This window comes from Lagenorhynchus albirostris, chromosome 8 (genome assembly GCF_949774975.1).
Source record: "Lagenorhynchus albirostris chromosome 8, mLagAlb1.1, whole genome shotgun sequence".
NCBI lineage: Eukaryota > Metazoa > Chordata > Mammalia > Artiodactyla > Delphinidae > Lagenorhynchus > Lagenorhynchus albirostris.
Window position 1 is genome coordinate 37,984,139 of NC_083102.1, and position 21,258 is coordinate 38,005,396.

General features: G+C 36.8%; 1 protein-coding gene across 1 annotated transcript in view; it reads left to right on the plus strand.

The window, feature by feature from the left end:
* IMMP2L (inner mitochondrial membrane peptidase subunit 2) overlaps nt 1-21,258 on the plus strand; it is a 909,618-nt gene that overhangs the window by 690,671 nt on the left and 197,689 nt on the right. Inside the window, exon 6 of the mRNA XM_060156019.1 lies at nt 20,711-20,813. Within this exon, the coding sequence (XP_060012002.1) occupies nt 20,711-20,813 (103 nt within the window). The remainder of the gene's footprint in view (nt 1-20,710; nt 20,814-21,258) is intronic.

Genomic DNA, 21,258 nt, shown 5'->3' on the forward strand with positions numbered 1-21,258 from the left:
GAATATGGTTTATAAAAGACTTCTCAGAATTTCAACTTGTGCACTTATACCCAAAGAGAATGACTTCTTATCTCAAATGACTGGTGAATTAATTGGGCATTATATGTTTTATAATACAATGATATGATTAAGAAATGAATGTATGAGATTTTGGTATAATTCCTTGCCTTGCCAACTTAAAAAACATTACCTGACACTTATCAATCTGGAATGTGTTGGATGAGAGGATTTCTAATGTCTTTGAAATATGGTACCATATGTACCATCATACCCATGCTCCAGACAAACTACAGAACTCAAGAGTTCTTCTAATATTAACCTATGAGGCACTTTCTGCTCTCTCATTTCCTGCCTTTGAACATGCTTTCCTTTTGCCTGAAATGCCTTTTCCTAACATTCTTTTTGCTACCTTTGATTCGTCTCTTAGTGTTAGATATTACTTGCTCTGTAATACCTTTCCAGATCTCCCGAGACTAGCTGTGTGCTCCTCTAAATGTCTATTAGACACAGCTACCCAGAAAAAATTTATTGTAATTGAAAATTTAGGGGAAATGATGAATGTATTCATCCTTTTTACTTTTGTTTCTTTTATGGGAAAGAAGTAATAGGATAGTTTTAAAAAATATAATTATAAGGATAAGTAATAAGTGAAACTTTTCTAATCCTAATATCCTATCCAAAATAAATCTACAGGGCAATCACAGACTTGACCATGACTTGAAGATTAATAATATTGTGCTAAGGATAGAATGCTTATGACAAGGGAATCATGCAGAATTTTGATTTGGGAATAATCAGCTCCAAAAACTTGTGTGTATTTTTGTTTTTTATTCATTTTTTTTAGGTATTATGGTTATAGGCTGATCATTTGTAGGAGGGAAAGCTGTTAGTAGTAGATATGCAATTATCATCATCTAATATCCCAGATCAGGATCAGCCTATTCAGAACTAATCTTTTTGTTAAAGGAGTGCAGAATAGTAGTTAAGTACACAGTTTTTTGTGTATCAGTGTTCAAATCCTTTACTATTTTCTTTGCTTGAGAAAGTCTAAATTACTATCATTTGGTCTACTACTTGGTCCATAATAAGGACTCAACAGATAGTAGTCAATTATCATCATTATTATGTCTCAAATCCAGCATTTATCAGATTCTGTTTGTGTTGTGATTTCCATGTACTTACTTCATCTCTTGTACTATATTATATTATAAGGTTTTTTAGGTCAGACGCTTTGCCATTCTTAGCTTTTTAATCTTCCTGAACCTTCCAAAATAGTGTACATTTTAGATGCTCATTTTAATAAATGTAAGTTGAGTTGAATTGATAGGAATGAATCTCACTACTCATGTTAAAAATTATCATAAACTACAGTGTATGTTTGTTTCAGTAATGTTTATTCCCCATGTAGTCCTACAACTTTGATGCAAATCAGTCTATAAAGTCCATAAAATGAATCCATTCAAATAGTACTCATGCCAAGTATCTAATTCTATGCTTTACATATTCTGAATTATTTTAGTTTATAACCATAAATTAATGCAATTTCTCTGAACTATAGGCCATTGATATTCTCTCATTGATTCCTTTTACAATATGATATGTTACTGAGTGATTTTCCTATCTAAATATCTAAGACAAATCGTCTTTACTTAATAAGATGGCAACTAATAGCCTTCTTAAATAATGATCTTATACTCAATGCCTATATCCACATTCAGTTCATATTTTCTAAAAGTTTAGTTTGTAAGTGAAATGTCCATTAATGAGAGTAAAATACCCAAAAGGAAGATTATAAGAGAAGCCCTGAAAAATTTTGGTTTTCATCATTTTGATTTTTAAAGGTCAATTAAGATAAACTAAGTCTAATCATTGTTGACAAAGTAACCTCTCCAGGCCTCAAATTTCTTACTTGTAAAATGACTGTTACCTGAAGACTTCTAAAATCCTCTTCAATTTAGGATATTATATGAAGCTATTATCAAAATTAGAGAAACAGCAACCACAAATTGTTTACAGTATTCTAAAGAGGACTACTACCAGAATTCACACTTATTCACCCATTTAGTCAGTATATACTTGCTGAACACCTATGGAAAATATAGACAGGCGCTGTTTCAGAAATTAGGAAGACAGTGTTAAACAAAACAGTTCATGTCTCTGGCATTGTGGAATTTTGTCAAGTCAGGGAGATAGACAAAAATCACGTAAACAGTGAGATAGATTATTAAGCTAAGGAGCAGATAAGTGCTATGCAGAAAAGTATGCTGAGAGGTAGAGGGTGGCAGGCGGAGCTGTTTTAGGGAAAGAGAGAGAACATTTAAGCAGGGACATAGAACACGAAGAGCATTCCATGCAGAGAACTGGAAGTGCAGAGAAGGGCCGGAGTCAGGAGGGCTCTTGGTCTGTGGGAGGCACATGGAAGAGGCTGCTGTGACTGAAGTCGAGTGAGCCAGAGGAGATGAGGACAGAGGCATAGTGAGGGCCCACATCACGCAGAGCAGTGATTCCTGGAGGGGGAGACTTTGCCCCCAAGTTGGCAATGCCTGGTGGGGGCAATGCCTGGTGACATTTTTGGTTGTCACAGCTGTGAAAGGGACGCTACTGGCATCTAGTGGGTGGAAGCCAGGGGTACTACTAAGCATCCCAAATTGCACAGGACAGCTCCTCATGGCTAAGAAATATCTTGTTCAAAATATCTATAGTTCCAAGGCCCAGAATCTTGGATGTAAGGGCTTGTAGGTTACAGTAGGAAATTTGGACTTTATTCTAAGTGTGAGGGGAAGCCCCTGGAAATTTTTCAGCACAGCAGAAATATGACATGATTAGACTTGTATGGAGAATGACTAAAGATAGAGGAGAGTAGATAGATGAAAACCAGTGAGGAGGTAACTGCAGGAGTCCGGGAAGGAGATGCTGGTGGTTTGGACCAGTGTGGGAGCTAAGGAGGACACAAGTAGTTGTTGGACCCCAGGTATAAATAAAAATGTTTTTTTTTCCTTTTAGCTGTGGCTTTTCCGTCTGGTTTCAAAGTTTCACAAGGTGATTTATATTATTTAAAAATTTACTTTATGAGGATAGCAATTGGCCTACATGGCAGAACATCAAGAGGATGTGTCTATGAAGGGAGGATTTACTTGTCAATTTATATCTTCACAACAAGATGAAAAAAATTACATCTTTTTAAGATTTACTTTATCCACATGAATCCAGTTTCTTACAGGTCAGCCTTCACCATACGAACTCAGTGGATATAGAAGTCAATTTTATGCTGTTTAATATTATTCTGGGTTGCATTAGAAGTTTAATAAGACCTCATTAAAAGTGATTTCCTGTTCTTTCTATCTGAATTGAACATTCCCTGTATTTTCTCTTCCACAATGGAAAAGTCAGGCTTCTACTCCAGAGCACATTTCTTGGAAGCTGATAAAATTGCTGTCTACTTCCCTGAAACTTAGGTCATTGGTAGCAAATATTCAAAGGTAATTATGAAACAGAATATCCTAGGAAGCCTTAAGTAAACTTTATGTTTACAGCAAACCATTTGGCCTCCAGGTATTCGACCCATAACCTCGTTCATGCTTTGCAGCCCAGAGAATTGCTAGGTAAGGGCCCTGCCACCATGTGATAGTTCTATGACTAGGGAAGGAAAAACATCATCTTTTGTGACTTTCCAATGATTCACTCACCTATTTATATATGAATGCTGGCATTCTAAACATTATAATGTGGATTTATAATACAGGTTCTTGTAGGCTGAAGCAATTGGGACTTAAATTAGCAAGATTCCTTATTTGGTACTTCATAAAACCTGTTTTATTCATGTTTATATTTTATGAAGAATAGTCTATAGCTGTCGAATGTGTAATCTAGTATGGAAATTCTTTTAAGAAATCATTATATTCTCTCTCTGTAGTACTTTGAATGAAAGTGTTAAATAAAGACATATTAAGGAATATTTGGTTGGAAAATGACTGATGACTAAACTAATCCCTGCTGACTTTGATTAGTTAGTTCTACTATTTTGCAATATTGATCATCTAAAAAGAAGGATCTCAATGTGAATTTAACCAAAATCCAATTGGTCCTTGTGATATAGTTGTGTACTGAAATGTTATTGGTAGGTAATTAACACTTTAAAAAAACAGTGATTAAAAAAAAACTAAATGTAAAGTTACTTCAAAAGATACTGCATGAGGCTTCCCTGGTGGCGCGGTGGTTGAGAGTCCACCTGCCTATGCAGGGGACACAGGTTCGTGCCCCGGTCTGGGAAGATCCCACATGCCGCAGAGCGGCTGGGCCTGTGAACCATGGCCGCTGAGCCTGCGCGTCCGGACTCCGCAATGGGAGAGGCCACAACGGTGAGAGGCCAGCGTACCGCAAAAACAAAAAAAAAGATACTGCATGACAACTAGGGCACCTACCAGGCACCGGTAGGGGACCACTGACACCTAAGGGGACAAGAGGAACCCCCAGCGACCGGTAGGATGTGGGGTGTCGGGGGAATTAAGGGGGAGGAGAAGTGGAGGCGGGACAGGACTAGTGCCCCTCAGGGGCAGCTGGGAGAGGTGAAGGGATCCCATGCCCAAAGGGGGAAATTGGGGGTCCATTGGGAGGGCAGAGGATCAAAAGGGAGCATGGCCAGGTGTCCCCTGCCCACTTGGACTCCCAGGAACCTGTTGAGATCCCGGGCCTGATCCTCTGCCCACCTCGGCCCCCTCCAGCTGCGGGGGTCCTGAGGGAGTGGAACAGAGGGAAGGGGGAGCAAAAGTAAAGGCCAGCCCTCCGGACCAGGACCCCTGAGGGGTGGCTGGGGGAGGTAAGGGGTTCCTACACCCAGCAGGACCCACCCATGGTTAGGGATCCAATGGTGATGGGGAGACCCTGGGGGAGATAGGGGGAGGGGCGCAAAGGAACAGAAGGGAATGGGGCCAGTGCTTTCCCTGTCCACTTAGGCACCGGGAAGTCTGTTGGGCTCCTGGGCCTAATCCTCTGCCCTCGGAGCCTCCCTCCTGCCGCAGAGCCCAAGCCCCTCCCCTACATTCCTATGCAGGGCCCCACCTCTACACTCAGAGACCCCCTCCAATGCGCTGGGCCTAAACCCCACCCACACACCCTCACTCAGAGCCCTACCTCCACATGCTGCCTCTCCCCTTCTGTGAGCAGGTCCTGAGCAGAGGCCCCGCCCCATGCTCAAACGTCACCCCCCCACCCGCCTAAACTCCGCCCCACCCTAAACCCTATCCCTGCTTAAGTTACAACCCTTGCCTAAACTCTGCCCCCATAGCCAAGGCTTTTTTTTTTCTTTTCTTTTCTTTTTTCCTCTTTTGGATTGGGGCTCTGTTTTACCTTGTTACTTCATTGTTGTTGATTCTTTTACATTTTTATTTTCCCTAATCTTCTATTTTTCTAATTTTATTTTATTCTTTATACTTTGTCAATGATCTCTCTTTATGGCTTGTTCCCCTCCCCACTCCTTTTTTATTTTCTTTTTTCTGTTGTGGTTTTAATTTTCCTTGTTGCAGTTGTTTCCATCATAGTTTTATTTTTCCTAATATATTTTTTAATCTTTCCACTTTTATTTTATTTTTTGATATTTTACTGCTCCCCTTTTTCTTTCTTTCTTCCTTTTTTTATTTTTTTAACCACACCACGAAGCTTGTGGGATCTTGGTTCCCAGGCAGGGGGTTGGGCCCGAGCTCCTGTGGTGGGGGCTCCAAGTCCAAACCACTGGACTAACAGAGAAACTCAGACCGCAGGGAATATCAGTCAGAGTGAGACCTCCCAAAAGTCCTCGTCTCAGCACCAAGACCCAGCTCTATCCAACTGCCTGTAAACTCCGGTGCCAAACTCAGGCCAAACAACCAGTAAGACAGGAATACAACACCACCCATCAAAAAAAAAAAAAAAAAAGGAAATGAAAAAAACTACGTTACAGATGAAGGAACAAGGTAAAAACCTACAAGACCAAATAAATGAAGATGAAATAGGCAACCTACCTGAAAATGAATTCAGAGTAATGATAGTAAAGATGATCCAAAATCTCAGAAACAGAATGGAGAAAATACAAGAAATATTTAACGAGGATCTAGGAGAACTGAAGAGCAAACAAACAGTGATGAACAACACATTAAATAAAATTTAAAATTCTCTAGAAGGAAGCAATAAGAGAATAACTGAGGTAGAAGAACGGATAAGTGAGCTGGAAGATAAAATGGTGGAAATAACTGCCAGGGGGCAGAATAAAGAAAAAAGAATGAAAAGAATTGAGGACAGTCTCAGACACCACTGGGACAACACTAAACACACCGACATTCGAATTATACGGGTCCCAGAAGAAGAGAAAAAGAAAGGGTCTGAGAAAATATTTGAAGAGATTGTAGTTCAAAACGTCCCTAACATGGGAAAGGAAATAGGCAATCAGGCCCAGGAAGACCAGAGAGTACCATACAAGATAAACCCAAAGAGAAACACACTGAGACACATATTAATCAAACTATCAAAAATTAAATACAATGAAAAAATATTAAAAGCAGCAAGGGAAAAGCAACAAATAACATACAAGGGAATGCCCATAAGGTTAACAGCTGATCTTTTAGCAGGAACTCTGCAAGCCAGAAGGGAGTGGTAAGACATGTTTAAAGTTATGAAAGGGAAAAAGCTGGAACTAAGATTACTCTACCCAGCAAGGATCTCATTCAGATTTGAAGGAGAAATTAAAACCTTTACGGACAAACAAAAGCTAAGAGAATTCAGCACCACCAAGCCAGCTTTACAACAAATGCTTAAGGAACTTCTCCAGGCAGGAAATGCAAGAGAAGGAAAAGACCTATAATAACAAACCCAAAAGAATTAAGAAAATGGAGATAGGAACACACATATTGATAATTACCTTAAATGTAAATGCATTAAATGTTCCAACCAAAAGAGATAGACTGGCTGAATGGATACAAAAACAAGACCCATACATATGCTGTCTACAAGAGACCCACTTCAGACCTAGAGACACATACAGACTGAAAGTGAGGGGATGGAAAAAGATATTCCATGCAAATGGAAAGCAAAACAAAGCTGGAGTAGCAATTCTCATATCAGACAAAGTAGACTTTAAAATAAAGACCATTACAAGAGACAAAGAGGGACAACTTCATAATGATCAAGGGATCAATCCAAGAAGAAGATGTAACAATTGTAAATATTTATGCACCCAGCATAAGAACACCTCAACACATAAGGCAAATGTTAACAGCCCTGTTAACAGCCCAAATGTGCAATCCCTATCAAACTACCAATGGCATTTTTCACAGAATTAGAACAAAAAAGTGTACAATTTGTATGGAAACACAAAAGATCCCGAATAGCCAAAACAATCTTGAGAAGGAAACGGAGCTGGAACAATCAGGCTCCCTGACCTCATACTATTCTACACAGCTACAGTAATCAAGACAATATGGTACTGGCACCAAAACAGAAATGTAGATCAATGGAACAGGATAGAAAGCCCAGAGATAAACCCACGCACATATGGTCACCTTATCTTTGATAAAGGAGGTAAGAATATAAAATGGAGAAAAGACATCCTCTTCAGTAAGTGGTGCTGGGAAAACTGGACAGCTACATGTAAAAGAATGAACTTAGAACACTCCCTAACACCATACACAAAAATAAATTCAAAATGGATTAAAGACCTAAATGTAAGACCAGACACTATAAAATCTTACAGAAAAACATAGGCAGAACGCCCTATGACATAAATCACAGCAAGATCCTTTTTGACCCACCTCCTAGAGAAATGAAAATAAAAACCAAAATAAACAAATGGGACCTAATGAAACTTCAAAGCTTTTGCACAGCAAAGGAAACCATAAACAAGATGAAAAGACAACCATCATGATGCGAGAAAATATTTGCAAACGAAGCAACTGACACAGATTAATCTCCAAACTTTACAAGCAGCTCAAGCAGCTCAATATCAAAACAAACAACCCAATCCATAAATGGGCAGAAGACCTAAATAGACATTTCTCCAAAGAAGATATACAGAGTGCCAACAAACACATGAAAGAATGCTCAACTTCATTAATCATTATAGAAATGCAAATCAAAACTACAATGAAGTATCACCTCACACCAGTCAACATCAAGAATGGTCAACATCAAAAAATCTACAAACAATAAATGCTGGAGAGGGTGTGGAGAAAAGGGATCCCTCTTGCACTGTTGGTGGGAATGTAAATTGATACATCCACTATGGAGAACAGTATGGAGGTTCCTTAAAAAGCTAAAAATAGAACTAACATATGACCCAGCACTCCCACTACTGGGCATATACCCTGAGAAAACCATAATTCAAAAAAGTCATGTACCACAATGTTCATTGCAGCACTATTTCCTATAGCCAGGACATGGAAGCAACCTGAGTCCATCGACAAATGACTGGATAAAGAAGATGTGGCACATATATACAATGGAATATTACTCAGCCATAAAAAAAATGAAATTGAGTTATTTGTAGTGCAGTGGATGGACCTAGAGTCTGTCCAACAGTGAAGTAAGTCAGAAAGGAAAAACAAATAGCTAATACACATATATGGAATTCAAAAAAAAAGGTTCTGATGAACCCAGGGGCCGGACAGGAATAAAGATGCAGACGTAGAGAATGCACTTGAGGACACAGGCGGTGGGGGAAGGGGAAGCTGGGACGAAGTGCAAGAGTAGTATATATATACTACCAAGTGTAAAATAGATAGCTAGTGGAAAGCAACTGCATTGCACAGAGAAATCATCTCAGTGCTTTGCTACCACCTAGCAGGGTGGGATAAGAAAGGTGGGAGGGAGATGCAAGAGGGGATATGGGGGTATACATTTGCATATAGCTGATTCACTTTGTTATACAGCAGAAACTAACACAACACTGTAATTATACTCCAATAAAGATGTTAAAAAATAAAGATACTGCATCATGCTACACTTTGAAGATCAAATATTTTCATAACCATTGTAGGCAATAAATAATGAGTGGAGTTAACAGAGGAACAGATTCTTAAAAAATAAAATTGCAGGCCTCCACAAAGAAGAGAGGAAAAGAAAGCAAATTGGTCAGTTCATATGCCTTGATTAGACTGTTCTTTTTGTCCTAGAAGGCCTAAACAGTGGCTTAAAAACATTAAGTCATCAACTCTGAAACAGGAGTGCAGAGGCAGAAGGTTTCCGGAGCTTTCCACCCCACAGAGGATAATAAGTTTCATTCTAATGACTATGTTGAATGGTGGCTAAGTTTTTTCATTAAAATGAACCCAGGAAAAACAACTGATTTTGCAGCTAGAGGCTCTCTTTTGATTCTTTATGATGTCAGGGAGGACCAGAGCAGCCTCAGCCCTTCATTAGGTACCCCCCACTCTTATATCTTTCTCAATTAATTTTAATCACAGATGGGGAGCCATCTCTCAGGAAGTCGAGAACATGGTTTCTTTTGTTGTTGTTCGTATTTGGTTTTACGGTTTTGTTGTGTTTTATATTTTTCGTTTGTTTTTGCGTTTTGCCTGTGAAGGGTGGCAGAATATGCCACTCCAAAATATGCCACCTTGGCATAAGGATTATTTTGATTTAAAAGGACTTGAAAAATAGCAAATCCCATTCCCTTTTTTTTCTTAAAAGCAGGAGATGAAATTCTCATGTGAGTTATGTCCTCTGTAATAGAAGCAAAGTAACATTCTTATCATCAAGGACAAGAAGCTGAGACCCAGAGAATTCTACACAAATGGACCTTCTATAATAATTCTTATCTTCCTTTAGCCTCTGCACATAATTCATTTACTTCTCCATAATTATCTCTCTTTGTTCAGCCAACTATAAAAAATCATGTAGGTTCTGCCTTTCTTTGTGTCTTCATTCCTTATGAGGGCTCCTGTGTAACATAAAGTTTATATAAATTTGTGTATATTTATACAAGTATATTCCTCAGTATCGGAGGGGAATTGGTTCCAGGACCCCCCTCAAATACCAATATCCAGGGATGCTCAAGTCCCTTATACACAATGGCGCAGTACAGTTGGCCCTCCACATCTGGGGCCAAATTTGCTTTTCTCCGGTTAATCAGTTTCTGTCAGTTTACTTCTCAGGCTCAGCTGAAAATTCTAAGAGGGCAGAGGTGAAAATTTGCCTGCCCTATACCTTCGGCATCTGTGGACTGAATCCAAATTTTTTGGACTTCTAAATATGAAGACATTTCATAATCATTACTTCAATAGAAATGATTTATGTTAATAGGCATCCTACTGGAACTAACATTTGACAGATCCTTTACTTCGTGCAGTGAGTGGCTAATTGAGGACCCTTAAGTATAACAAAATGAAGGATATTTCCATAAACTGGTATACCATTGTCCCTGCTCCCCTGCAACATTTATCTGCTGATGCATTCAGCCTAAGAGGAAAGACCCGAGATGGGAGGACCCCTGGAAATATTACACCCAATTAACACTTCTGGCTTTTATAAAGTAGTGTTTATTTTACTCTTTATTGTTATTTTTTGTCTAGTTTCTGCTAGAACTGCTATGAAGCCATGCTTTTTAGCTCTTCTCTAAATGTTTATTTTTTCCTTTCATTTATATATGTACATATAAATATATTTGTATTTTGTCTATTGTAGTTAGCTTTGATATGAATCCACTTAAAATTAACATGAAGGCATGAATATGGTAATATCATAATGTGTTATTTAGAAATGCCTTTTTTTCTTTTCTTTTTTTTTTTTGTTTCTTTTTTGTCTTTGCTCTTCCTTCTTTCTCCTTTCTCTTGTGTTAGTTTCCCCATCCCTCACTCAGGTCTATAGCCTCTTGTGTATCCCCAATATGATTTTCTTTATTCTGAAACAGTGCTTCCTATATTCACATTTATATATATACTGACTTTTTGTCAACATTTTTTTCACAAAAGTGGAAACATATCACATGTACTTTTCTACTTTTATCATTCAATAGTACTTTTTGAAAAATCTCTCAAGTCAGTTAATGGCTTTATTTTTGTTCTCTTTATGGGTTGTACAGTATTCTATGGTATGGGCCCTGCATCATTTATTAAACCATTCCTCTGTTTTTAGTAATTTTCTTTGGTTCCAATTTTTTTTGCCATAATGAACAACGTTGTAATAAACATTGTTGTACCTGTGTCCTTATACAATTATTTTTATGGCATTGAATCCCAGGAGTGGAATTGCTAGGTCATAAGGCAAATGAATTTTTAAAATTTTATAGATGTTGCCAGATTGCTTTCCAAAAAGATTATAACTCTTCATATTTCTACCAGTAATGTGAAAGAGTATACTTTTCCTATACTTCTGCCAGCAGTAGGTATTAAAGCTCTTTTTAATTTTTCAGCTGTTGGTTATAAAGTAGTATCTTGTGTTTAATTTGTATTTTCCTGAATGCTAGCAAATTTGAGTGGTTTTTCATATGTCTCATCTGTAACTTGCCTATTTATATCTTTTACCCATTTTCTGTTGGATTGTTTGTCTTTTTTTTTTTTTTTTTTTAATGTGAGTGACTGTGAGGATATTTTTATGGTGTAGAATTTTCCCTTTGTATGGCATTTGGGCAATTTTTTTTTTCCAAAGCTAGTGTTAATCTTTTGATTTTGTATGGTACAAAAGAGTTTTTAATTCTTAAATATTCAGATATTTGTATATTTTATAACTTTTGGTTTTTAGTCTTGCTTAAAAAGGCTTTCCTCAATCCTAGCTTGTACATGAAGCTTTCAGATTCTTTTTTTTATTTTTTAAAATACTGATTTTTTTAATTGGTTGTGTCAGTTGAAAAAAATGCACAGCCTAAAATTTGAGAGTTAATGTTTTCTTTGGCCGACTTTCTGAGGACTCAAACATGGAGGCAGCCTCTCAGATAGAGCTGAGGGACGGCTCCCAAGAGGTAAGGGAGGAGCCCGGATATATAGAAGTTTTTGCAACAAAAGCCAGGCAGTCAGAACATCAAAAGATTACTGTTAATTAAAGAAAGCCAGACATCTCAAGTTAATGAATTCAGCGCTTTTCTATGTATGGGAAGATACCAGAGTCTGTCTGGGCTCATTGAAATCATTCCTTTGACATGTACCTTATCTATCTAGGGCCAGTATCCTGCTTTCCCATCCTGAGTCCTTTCAGGGTGCACAGTCTGGGAGCAGCTATAGTGGCTGATGGCTTGATGGCCGCAAAATCCTTTGTTTACTGATATGGCAGGTGACATTCTTCATCCACAATTGCAATATTATGTACCTTTTCCTTGGCTTAAATTTGGTGGTTTAGGGATGCTGATAATTTATACCCATCATGTTGGATACCCATCATGGATGTTGATAATTTCAGAAATATGGGTATAACATATGAAAGGTATTACCTTTTCCTGAAGACTACCCTGTAACCCTAGCTGAGTTGGATATCTCTTGCCCACCTCCTTATTTTGCCCTCTTTGCACCTGTAACATTGACTTACCACTTTGAGTTGAAATTGTATGCTTAAAAAATAGTCTATTTACTTAGCTAAGCTAAGAATTCTTCCAGGGCAGGTCTGTGTCATATTTATGTTTACATTTCTAGTGCCTAACAGTTCTTGATACCACTGGGTAATAAATATTTGTGGAATTAATTTGAATTAGAAAAGTTTTTTTTTTCTAGCTGCCTTAATTATTGTATCATAAGAATAGCTAAGCTTATTCCCTAATTCTGATAATGAAGTTTACCATTTATTAGGGTCTATTCTGCCAGACACTATTCTAAAAATGTTACATGCCTTATCTCATATGTCATCACACCTCTATGAAGCAGATAGTGTTATCCTCTATTACAACTGATGAGCTCAAGGCCATGCAAGTAGGAAGTGGCAGAACTGGAATTCAACCAGAGTCTGGCTAGTTTGAAAACCTATATTAATTTTCCCTCTGCCACACTGCTTTCCAGCTTCAAAATTGTCTATTATTCCTATTCTAAAGAAATATTTTTAAAGAAGAGCCATTGTTTGGTGATCTCTTTAGCTCTGAGGCATTTATTTTTTGTTTTACTAGTAATTAATCCAAGGCTCATTTAATTTTGTTTGTAGGAAATAAAGAGAATAGTAACCATTCCTTTTAATACTAAAAAGTTAAAGTTATAAGACTGGGATCAGAGCAAACAGATGGAAAATTGTTCATAGTTCCTCTAATATCTAAGTATTATTGGACCTTACGTTAAGAAAGCACTGAAATATGTTTACCCCGCCCCCTTCTGTAACTAGCATGTGGGAAAAACCTGCGGAACTAAATGATGAATGATGTGGACACGCAGGAAATCATTTTGAAAGAAAACTTTGTAAACAAGCACAACAATACCATTTATAATACATATTGATTTTTTTTGAAAAATAAAATTATGCATTACAAGTTCATTGTTCTATTTAAATTTGTTTGCTAGGAAGCCATGCATGGAATGAATCACTATATATATTACATGATAAGATCCAGTTAACAGTAGGTAAACTGATTATGGTATTTACACCTTTGACATGTCATGTAATTGGTGATCATTTTAGCAAAAACTAATTTTAAATATATGTAAGTTAGATACATTATTTACTTTGTGGAGTTATCTTTTATATATTCAGATAGCTTACATAATGTTTATAATTATGCTATATATAATTCAATAATATATTTACCTTAAACTTTTTTGTGTGTGTGTGTGGTACGCGGGCCTCTCACTGTTGTGGCCTCTCCCGTTGCGGAGCACAGGCTCCGGACGCGCAGGCTCAGCGGCCATGACTCACTGGCCCGGCTGCTCCGCAGCATGTGGGATCTTCCCAGACCGGGGCACGAACCCGTGTCCCCTGCATCAGCAGGCGGACTCTCAACCACTGCACCATCAGGGAAGCCCTACCTTAAACTTTTTGACTCAATATGATCTAGGTTAATATTAGGTGTATTGTAATAACAAATAGAATATATGAGAAAAATCAATAATACATTTTTAGAATAAAATAATTTAAATATATTTAATTTTTCTATACAATTATAATCATTGAATGTCCTCATTAGAAAGTGAGTTATGAAATATCTCCCTTAATTTAGTGGTATATCTCCAGAAAATAATGTACTAAGGAAAAAGAAATCTTTTTTTTCTATAAGCGAATGGGATTTGAAACCCACACTATCTTCCTTACCTTTTAGGTTTTATCTGTTCTTCATATCTGGATTCAAATATACATAGTGCCTTTTCTGACTATTCCAGCCTAAAACAATATCATCCTTTGAACACCTCTGCAGTTAGCAACATTTGACATTCATTCATTTATTTATTCCTCCATTCACCAATTATTTTCTTGCAGATGTTTCCAGCTTGTGAAATTTTGTCTATGGTAGTTTAGACTGTTATCTGCTATATATATATAATAGACTGCTTTGTGGCTTATGTTTTGAATCATGGTATAAGTTATAATCTTGGTAGGCCCCTAAAATGGCTAAAATTTAAAAGAATGGTGATTATCAAGTGTTAGTGGTGTGTGGAACAACTGGAACCCACACATTGTTGGTACAGCTGCATCGGAAGCCAGTCTGACATGTTGCAAGGCTAAACATTCGGTTACTATAGGACTCAGCCATTTCATTTGTAGATATTTACCCAGGAGAAATGAAAACATGTATCCACATAAATACCTATAGGTTCATGGTGGCTTTATTGATAATAGCCAAAAACTGGAAAGAACCCAAGTGTCCTTGAACTATTGATTGATAAACTAATTGTGGTGTATCTCTATAGCAGTATACTATTAAGAAAAACGTAACAAATGACTAACATGTGCAACAACACAGATTAATCTCAAAAGCAAATAGACTACATTAAAGAAAGAAAACCAGAAATCAAAGAATGCATATAGAATGATCCCATTTATGTGAAATTCTAGAAGAGGCACAACTATGGTGACAAAAAGCTCAGCTGTGGTTGCTGGGAGATGAGGATGGAGGGAGGCAGGTCTGCCTGCAGAAGGGCATGAGGGGCCTTTTCTGGGTGATTGGATGTTTCATATCTTGATCTAGTGATTATGGGCTTGGGTAGATTTTTAAAACTCATTGGACTGTACACTTAAAATTGCTGGATTATATTTATCTCCTAACAAGGGAACTCTGCTGTCAGTTTGCTATTCCTTTGAAGATAATCTCTTTTTTCTCCGGCAGCTTTTCAAAAATTTTTTAGGGAAGGAGGGTTCCTTAGTGTTCTGCAGTTTCATTACAATGTATCATGGTGTGATTTCTTTCCATTTATTTATCTTACTTGTGATTCACTTTGATTACTGAAGCTGTAATTCATGCTTTCATCAGTTCTGGAAAATTCTCCATCACTATCTCTCAAATATTATCTCTTCCTTGTTCCTTTTTATTCTCTTCCTTTGGGACTCTCATTACACTTATATTACATTTTCTAATAATATTCTCCATCTCTCCTACTTTTCTGTGCTAAAGTCTAAGTAATCTTTTAGATATATATTCCAGTTCTTCTTTCTTTCATTTATATTCACCTGCTTTTTAATCCACCTATTTAATAGTATATTTTAATTTTTAGAAGCTGTTTGATTTTTTCTCAAATATCTGTCTTTTAAAAATGTATATTGTTCCTTGTTCATGTTTTTAATTCCCTTTTTTAATTTTAAAAAATATTTGAATTTGTATAAATTATATTCTATGTTTGAGAAATCCAGCAGTTTAAGTCCTTGGTGGTCAAATTCTTCTGTTTGTTAATGAGTTCTGACTCATTAATGCTGGTTATTTCCTTGTGAGTTCTGTTTTTTGGATTGTGAGTGCCTATTGACTGGGACTTATCTGTAGAAACCTTGAAAACTCTGAATTGAGAGATTATCCCTGAAGAGATTTATAGTTCCTTCTGCCAGATTGAAAACATGTATCCACATAAATACCTATAGGTTCATGGTGGCTTTATTGATAATAGCCAAAAACTGGAAAGAACCCAAGTGTTCTTGAACTATTGATTGATAAACTAATTGTTTAAACTAACTTGTCCAAGATTCCTGGAGCCAATTACACTTAATTCTTGACCATCCCAGACCACATAAGCAGTGTGAATTTGAACCCGTCTCACCTTGAGAGCAGGATGTGGACTCTCAAGAGAGAATTTTTCCCTTCCAGAGGTCACCCTAGACAGGCAAATGGCCTTTTCATTTCCCTTTCCTGATGGTAGATTACTTTTTTCTAGTCAGTCTATTAATGATGATAAAAGAGATCTAGTTCCAACTCTTGATCTTACTGAATCCTGAGCTCTATACTCCTGATCCCTTCTGGACAGTGAAAACCCAGGGGGTCTAGGATCCAGGGAGTGCCCAGTAAACACCTTCAGGGCAGCCACTACTTTGGACAATGAAAAAAATTCAATAGAATGGTTTGAAAAATAAATAAATAAAAACACCTTAATCAATTATGAATTATTAATACTAATTACCTACATTAAGAACGTGTGTGTGTGTATTTGGGAAATACTTTAAATATGAATTTGTTTCCTTCTTGTGACATCAAGGATTACATAGACAATTTTGTATTCAACTGATGACACTCAAAACATTGAGACCTAAAAAAGAAAAAATAAACCATTGTTTTCAAGGTCAAATCAAATTGGGAAAAAATCATTCTTCATTCCATTTATAAGACCTAGGTAACTTGGTAAAGCTAGTACTAAAAATGCCTTTTTGTAGACAAGTAGTTAGAATACCCTACAGAACTCATTTTTGACAGTCAAAACCAAAATTATTTGCAAGCCATAGATACATACAACCTTGTAGGCTGACACCTCACTTAACTGTTAAATCGCCTAAAAGATTACCTTGTCTTTCTTTTATGTGAATTCAGGAGCACAAAGCTATTTAAAATTCCTTCTCTAGAGAGATTCTATTAGAAGTAGTATATTTCTTTGGCAGTCCTAAAAGGAACCAGCTCAATATTTTAACGTCATATTTTTTAAAGCTACTTTGGGTTATTTTTTTTTAAGTTAGATTGAAGCCTGAGAAATTAAATATGTGTATATGGCATGAATTTTAGCAGGGTTCTACAGCTCAAAGAGTTATTTCACACCCTGTCTAGTGTCTAGGTGCTGTGTTAGCATAGCAATATTCAAATATGTAAGTGATTAGTAAGTGAAAACAAATAGATTGTGCTTTCACCTGCTACTCTCTGCATGCTTGCATATGTACAAACAGGTAGATTGTGTTTTCACATGTAAGTTTTAGAATATCCCAGAAGGGCATAAGAATGAAAGAAAAATAAGATTCACTGTACCATTAAAGATAATCTATAGCCCCAGTGCAAATGTGAGGGAAAGAAATTATTGAAGCATAACTCAGGTAATTTTAAAAGACTGATGCTAATAGACAGTAGAGGCTGAACACATTCTGAATTATAAAATGAAAGAAAACAGTGGACAAAGGAAGATAATAGCAATAATAACTATGGCTTACTGAGTTCTTACTGTACATAAGAACTAGATTGAGTGCTTTACTTAAAAAGTCTCAACTGTAAGAGAATCCATTTATCAAGTGTTTAATACATGCCACTTTTATCCATAGAACCACTTTGACTTAGGTACTATTATTTGCCCCATTCTGCAAATGAGGAAACCGACGCTTGAGTTTTATCAACTTGTCCAAGATTACATAAACTTGGAAGTGTTAAGTCAGACATCAAAGCCAAGATAGGCAGAGACCATGCTCTATAACAACTTCTCCATTATATTCTCATCTAACTACTAACCTGCATCTCAATCCAGTTAGGGCATGTCTAATCCATCCCATTTCAAAGGTAGACAAATGGAGATAGAAACTAAGTAATTTGCACAAGATTACTTGTAACTGCATAAAGATTAAAACTGGTTTAGTCTGTTTCCAGAATCTATGCACTTTCTTCTGTATTATTCAACCTTTGTGAAAGTGTTTTTCATTCTTCAGTTATACATTCATTTGGTCATTCATTTAACAAATGTTTATTGAGCACTTTGTATGGTGCATTCTTTTGCGCTCTGGGAATACTCTCGTGAATATGAAACACAAAGTTCCAAAATTTACGTTCTAGTGGGCGAAAGATAGGCAATAAACCAATAAACTAGGAAGTAGATATCGTGTTAGTGGGTGCAATGAAGAAAAATAAAGCATTGCAAGGGGCTAGAAAATGTTGGGAAGTTGGATGTATTTAAAAGTTTTAAATAAGATAGTCAATGCAAGGAAATGTGCAATTGTCACTGGTAATTTTATGATACTGTTATTTTCTATCACAAGTATCTTGACTCCTTGGTTTATATGACATTGAAACTGAATCTGAGTTTTATATCAGATTCATTTTCCAGAAGAATATGCTTGACTTAGAACCTACCATTTAATTGCAGAAATGATCGGTTTTATTTCATATTTCTGCTTGAATGGTTATTTGAGGAGACAAAATAGGTAGTTGTTTCCTTTCTAAGTACTTAGCCAAACTAGCCAGCTTAATAAAGTAAACAAATATTTGGACTTATTAGGAGAATGTGCCTTGCCAACAATTAAGTAAAAGGGTCTTCTCCCCATCATTAATACTTGATGTGGGATATTAGTTCTTAGAAGGAATCTCATGATAAAATAACTAGTGATGTCAACAACTAATTGACTGATTTTAATTGAGGAACATTTATATGACAGTATGATGTATTCAACTTGTTTCTGCATTTCTTTTTTTTTTTTTTCTTTTTGCGGTACGCGGGCCTCTCACCGTTGTGGCCTCTCCTGTTGCGGAGCACAGGCTCCGGACGTGCAGGCTCAGCGGCCACGGCTCATGGGCCCAGCCGGGGCATGTGGGATCTTCCCGGACTGGGGCACGAACTCGTGTCCCCTGCATCGGCAGGTGGACTCTCAACCACTGCGCCACCAGGGAAGCCCTCTGCTTTTCTTTAAAAAGCTGCAACTCTTCTTCCCAGTAGTAATTAAAAATAAACAGCAGTCATTTACTTACTGTGGGCTAACACCTTGCATGAATGATTTAGTGATCTAAAGCAAAGCAATTCAACACTGAAATTATCTTGAAAATTAAAAACCATTCTAGACAGTGAATAGTTTCAATTTCTATAGCACCAACTTATATACAGTTTTCCTTTTTTATGTATTCTTCTGCATATATACAACTTACTAACAGAAATGGTCTGATTGGGACTCCACCTCAAAGAACAGTGTATAAAGCTCAGTCTCTGGGGTTAAGTCTATAGACTTGGGGGTGACATTTATTCATTCAAATATTATTTATTGAGAAGCTTCTTTAAGCTAGACATTGTCTGGAATTCTTTGGGGAATGAAAGAAGAAAAAAATAGTCTCTTCCCTGAAAAGAATTTATTATTATAGACTTGGGATAATATTTAATCTAATTCCATCCCATTTATTTAATTAGTTATATTATAATTTATGTAACCAATCTCTTGTTGATTATTTAGAAAGATTTTTGTTGTTGTTGTTACAAAAGGCCTGTGTTGAACATCTCTGGTAATAAATATTTGTCCATATTTCTGATTATTTCTTTGGAATGGATTTCTATCAGTAAAATAACTAGGTCAAAAGGCACATACATTTTAGTCTATTAATAAATTTGACAAAAATGGGCCCCCAATGGCAAAATAGGAAAAAAGTTGTATCATTTTACATTGCCACCAACACAGTATGAGAGAGCCTTTCCTTACTTGGTTTCCTTGTCAGCCTTAAGAAGACAGAATGTTCCACTAAATGTATATCGTCGATCATTGCTCTCTAAATATTGTCTTCAAAATTGTTGAAAAGTTTCTCATTTTCAAGAATGATTTATGGGATTTCCCTGGTGGCGCAGTGGTTAAGAATATGCCTGCCAATGCAGGGATATGGGTTCGATCCCTGGTCCAGGAAGATCCCACATGCCATGGAACCACTAAACCTGTGCGTCACAACTACTGAGCCTGCGCTCTAGAGCCCACGAGCCACGACTACTGAGCGCTGCGCACCTAGAGCCCATGTTCTGCAACAAGAGAAGCCACCACAATGAGAAGCCGACGTAGCACAACAAAGAGTAGCCCCGCTCACTGCAGCTAGAGAACGCCCTCACACAGCAACGAAGACCCAACACAGCCAAAAATTTAAAAAAAAAGAATTATTTATGAAATTGAATGGTGCTAACCAAAAATTTTCAGTTGACTTTGATAGCTTATATTTGACAAGAGATCATCTAGGGTTTTTTTTTCTTATATATTCTGAATTTTAAAGTATTAAGAGGTTATGAAAATTCTCTCAGTTGGTTTGAGAAGTTTATTTGACTAAAATAATGAAGATTGCAGCTGGCCAAGTTGACCATTGAGGTAAAAGCAGATGTCAGAAATAAAATAGATCTGCATTTTGTTGGGGCTTATTGAGTTTTATAAAAACATAGGATATTATGAATTAAGTAGCAAACCATTATCTGGTACTAGTGCATCTTGTTTAAGCACAAAATTCCTACCTACAGAAACATGAAAAAAAATACTGTGGATAGGTTTACAGGGTCTTAACCACATCTTATTTAAAAAGAAAATTCAAGAGTAGCCTTACATGTAACCTATAATAATCCGTTGCATCTTTACAGTAGTATTTTTACCTTTCCTGAATTTGTATGCTTAACTGTTTGATCTCTGTCTTTTCTGATCTTTTCTCAATGGTTATGCTGTTTATTTCTAGAACTATGGGACACAAAAACCGCTATGTCAAAGTCCCCCGTGGTCACATCTGGGTTGAAGGTGATCATCATGGACACAGTTTTGACAGTAATTCGTTTGGGCCGGTAAGTCTTCTTATTACTGCTATGATTGGATTTCAAATGTAGGAACAAAAGTATGTCACACAGGTTGCTCAGGTAGCCCATCCAAGAGTAGTCGTGAATTTTATAGTGGAATAGTTTATATTTGAAAATTTGCTTTTAAATATCATATAGATAATGTAAGCTGTCAATGGGTATGGGTGTGTGTGTGTGTGTGTGTGTGTGTGTGTGTGTGTGTGTGTGTGTGGGTGTATCTAGAAAAGAACTTCGACAACTCAATAAAGTGCCAAAAGATGCTTTCAGCTGACTACCTGATCCCAGTGGCAACGGTTGTTTTTTCCTCACATAAATGCTTTGTACTTTATGTTTTTAGTTAGTGTTTAACAGAAATAATGTGTAAAAGACCTATAGACATCAATTTTCTAAGTAATTAAAAACTCATGTATAATAGAAATCATATTGGTAACTA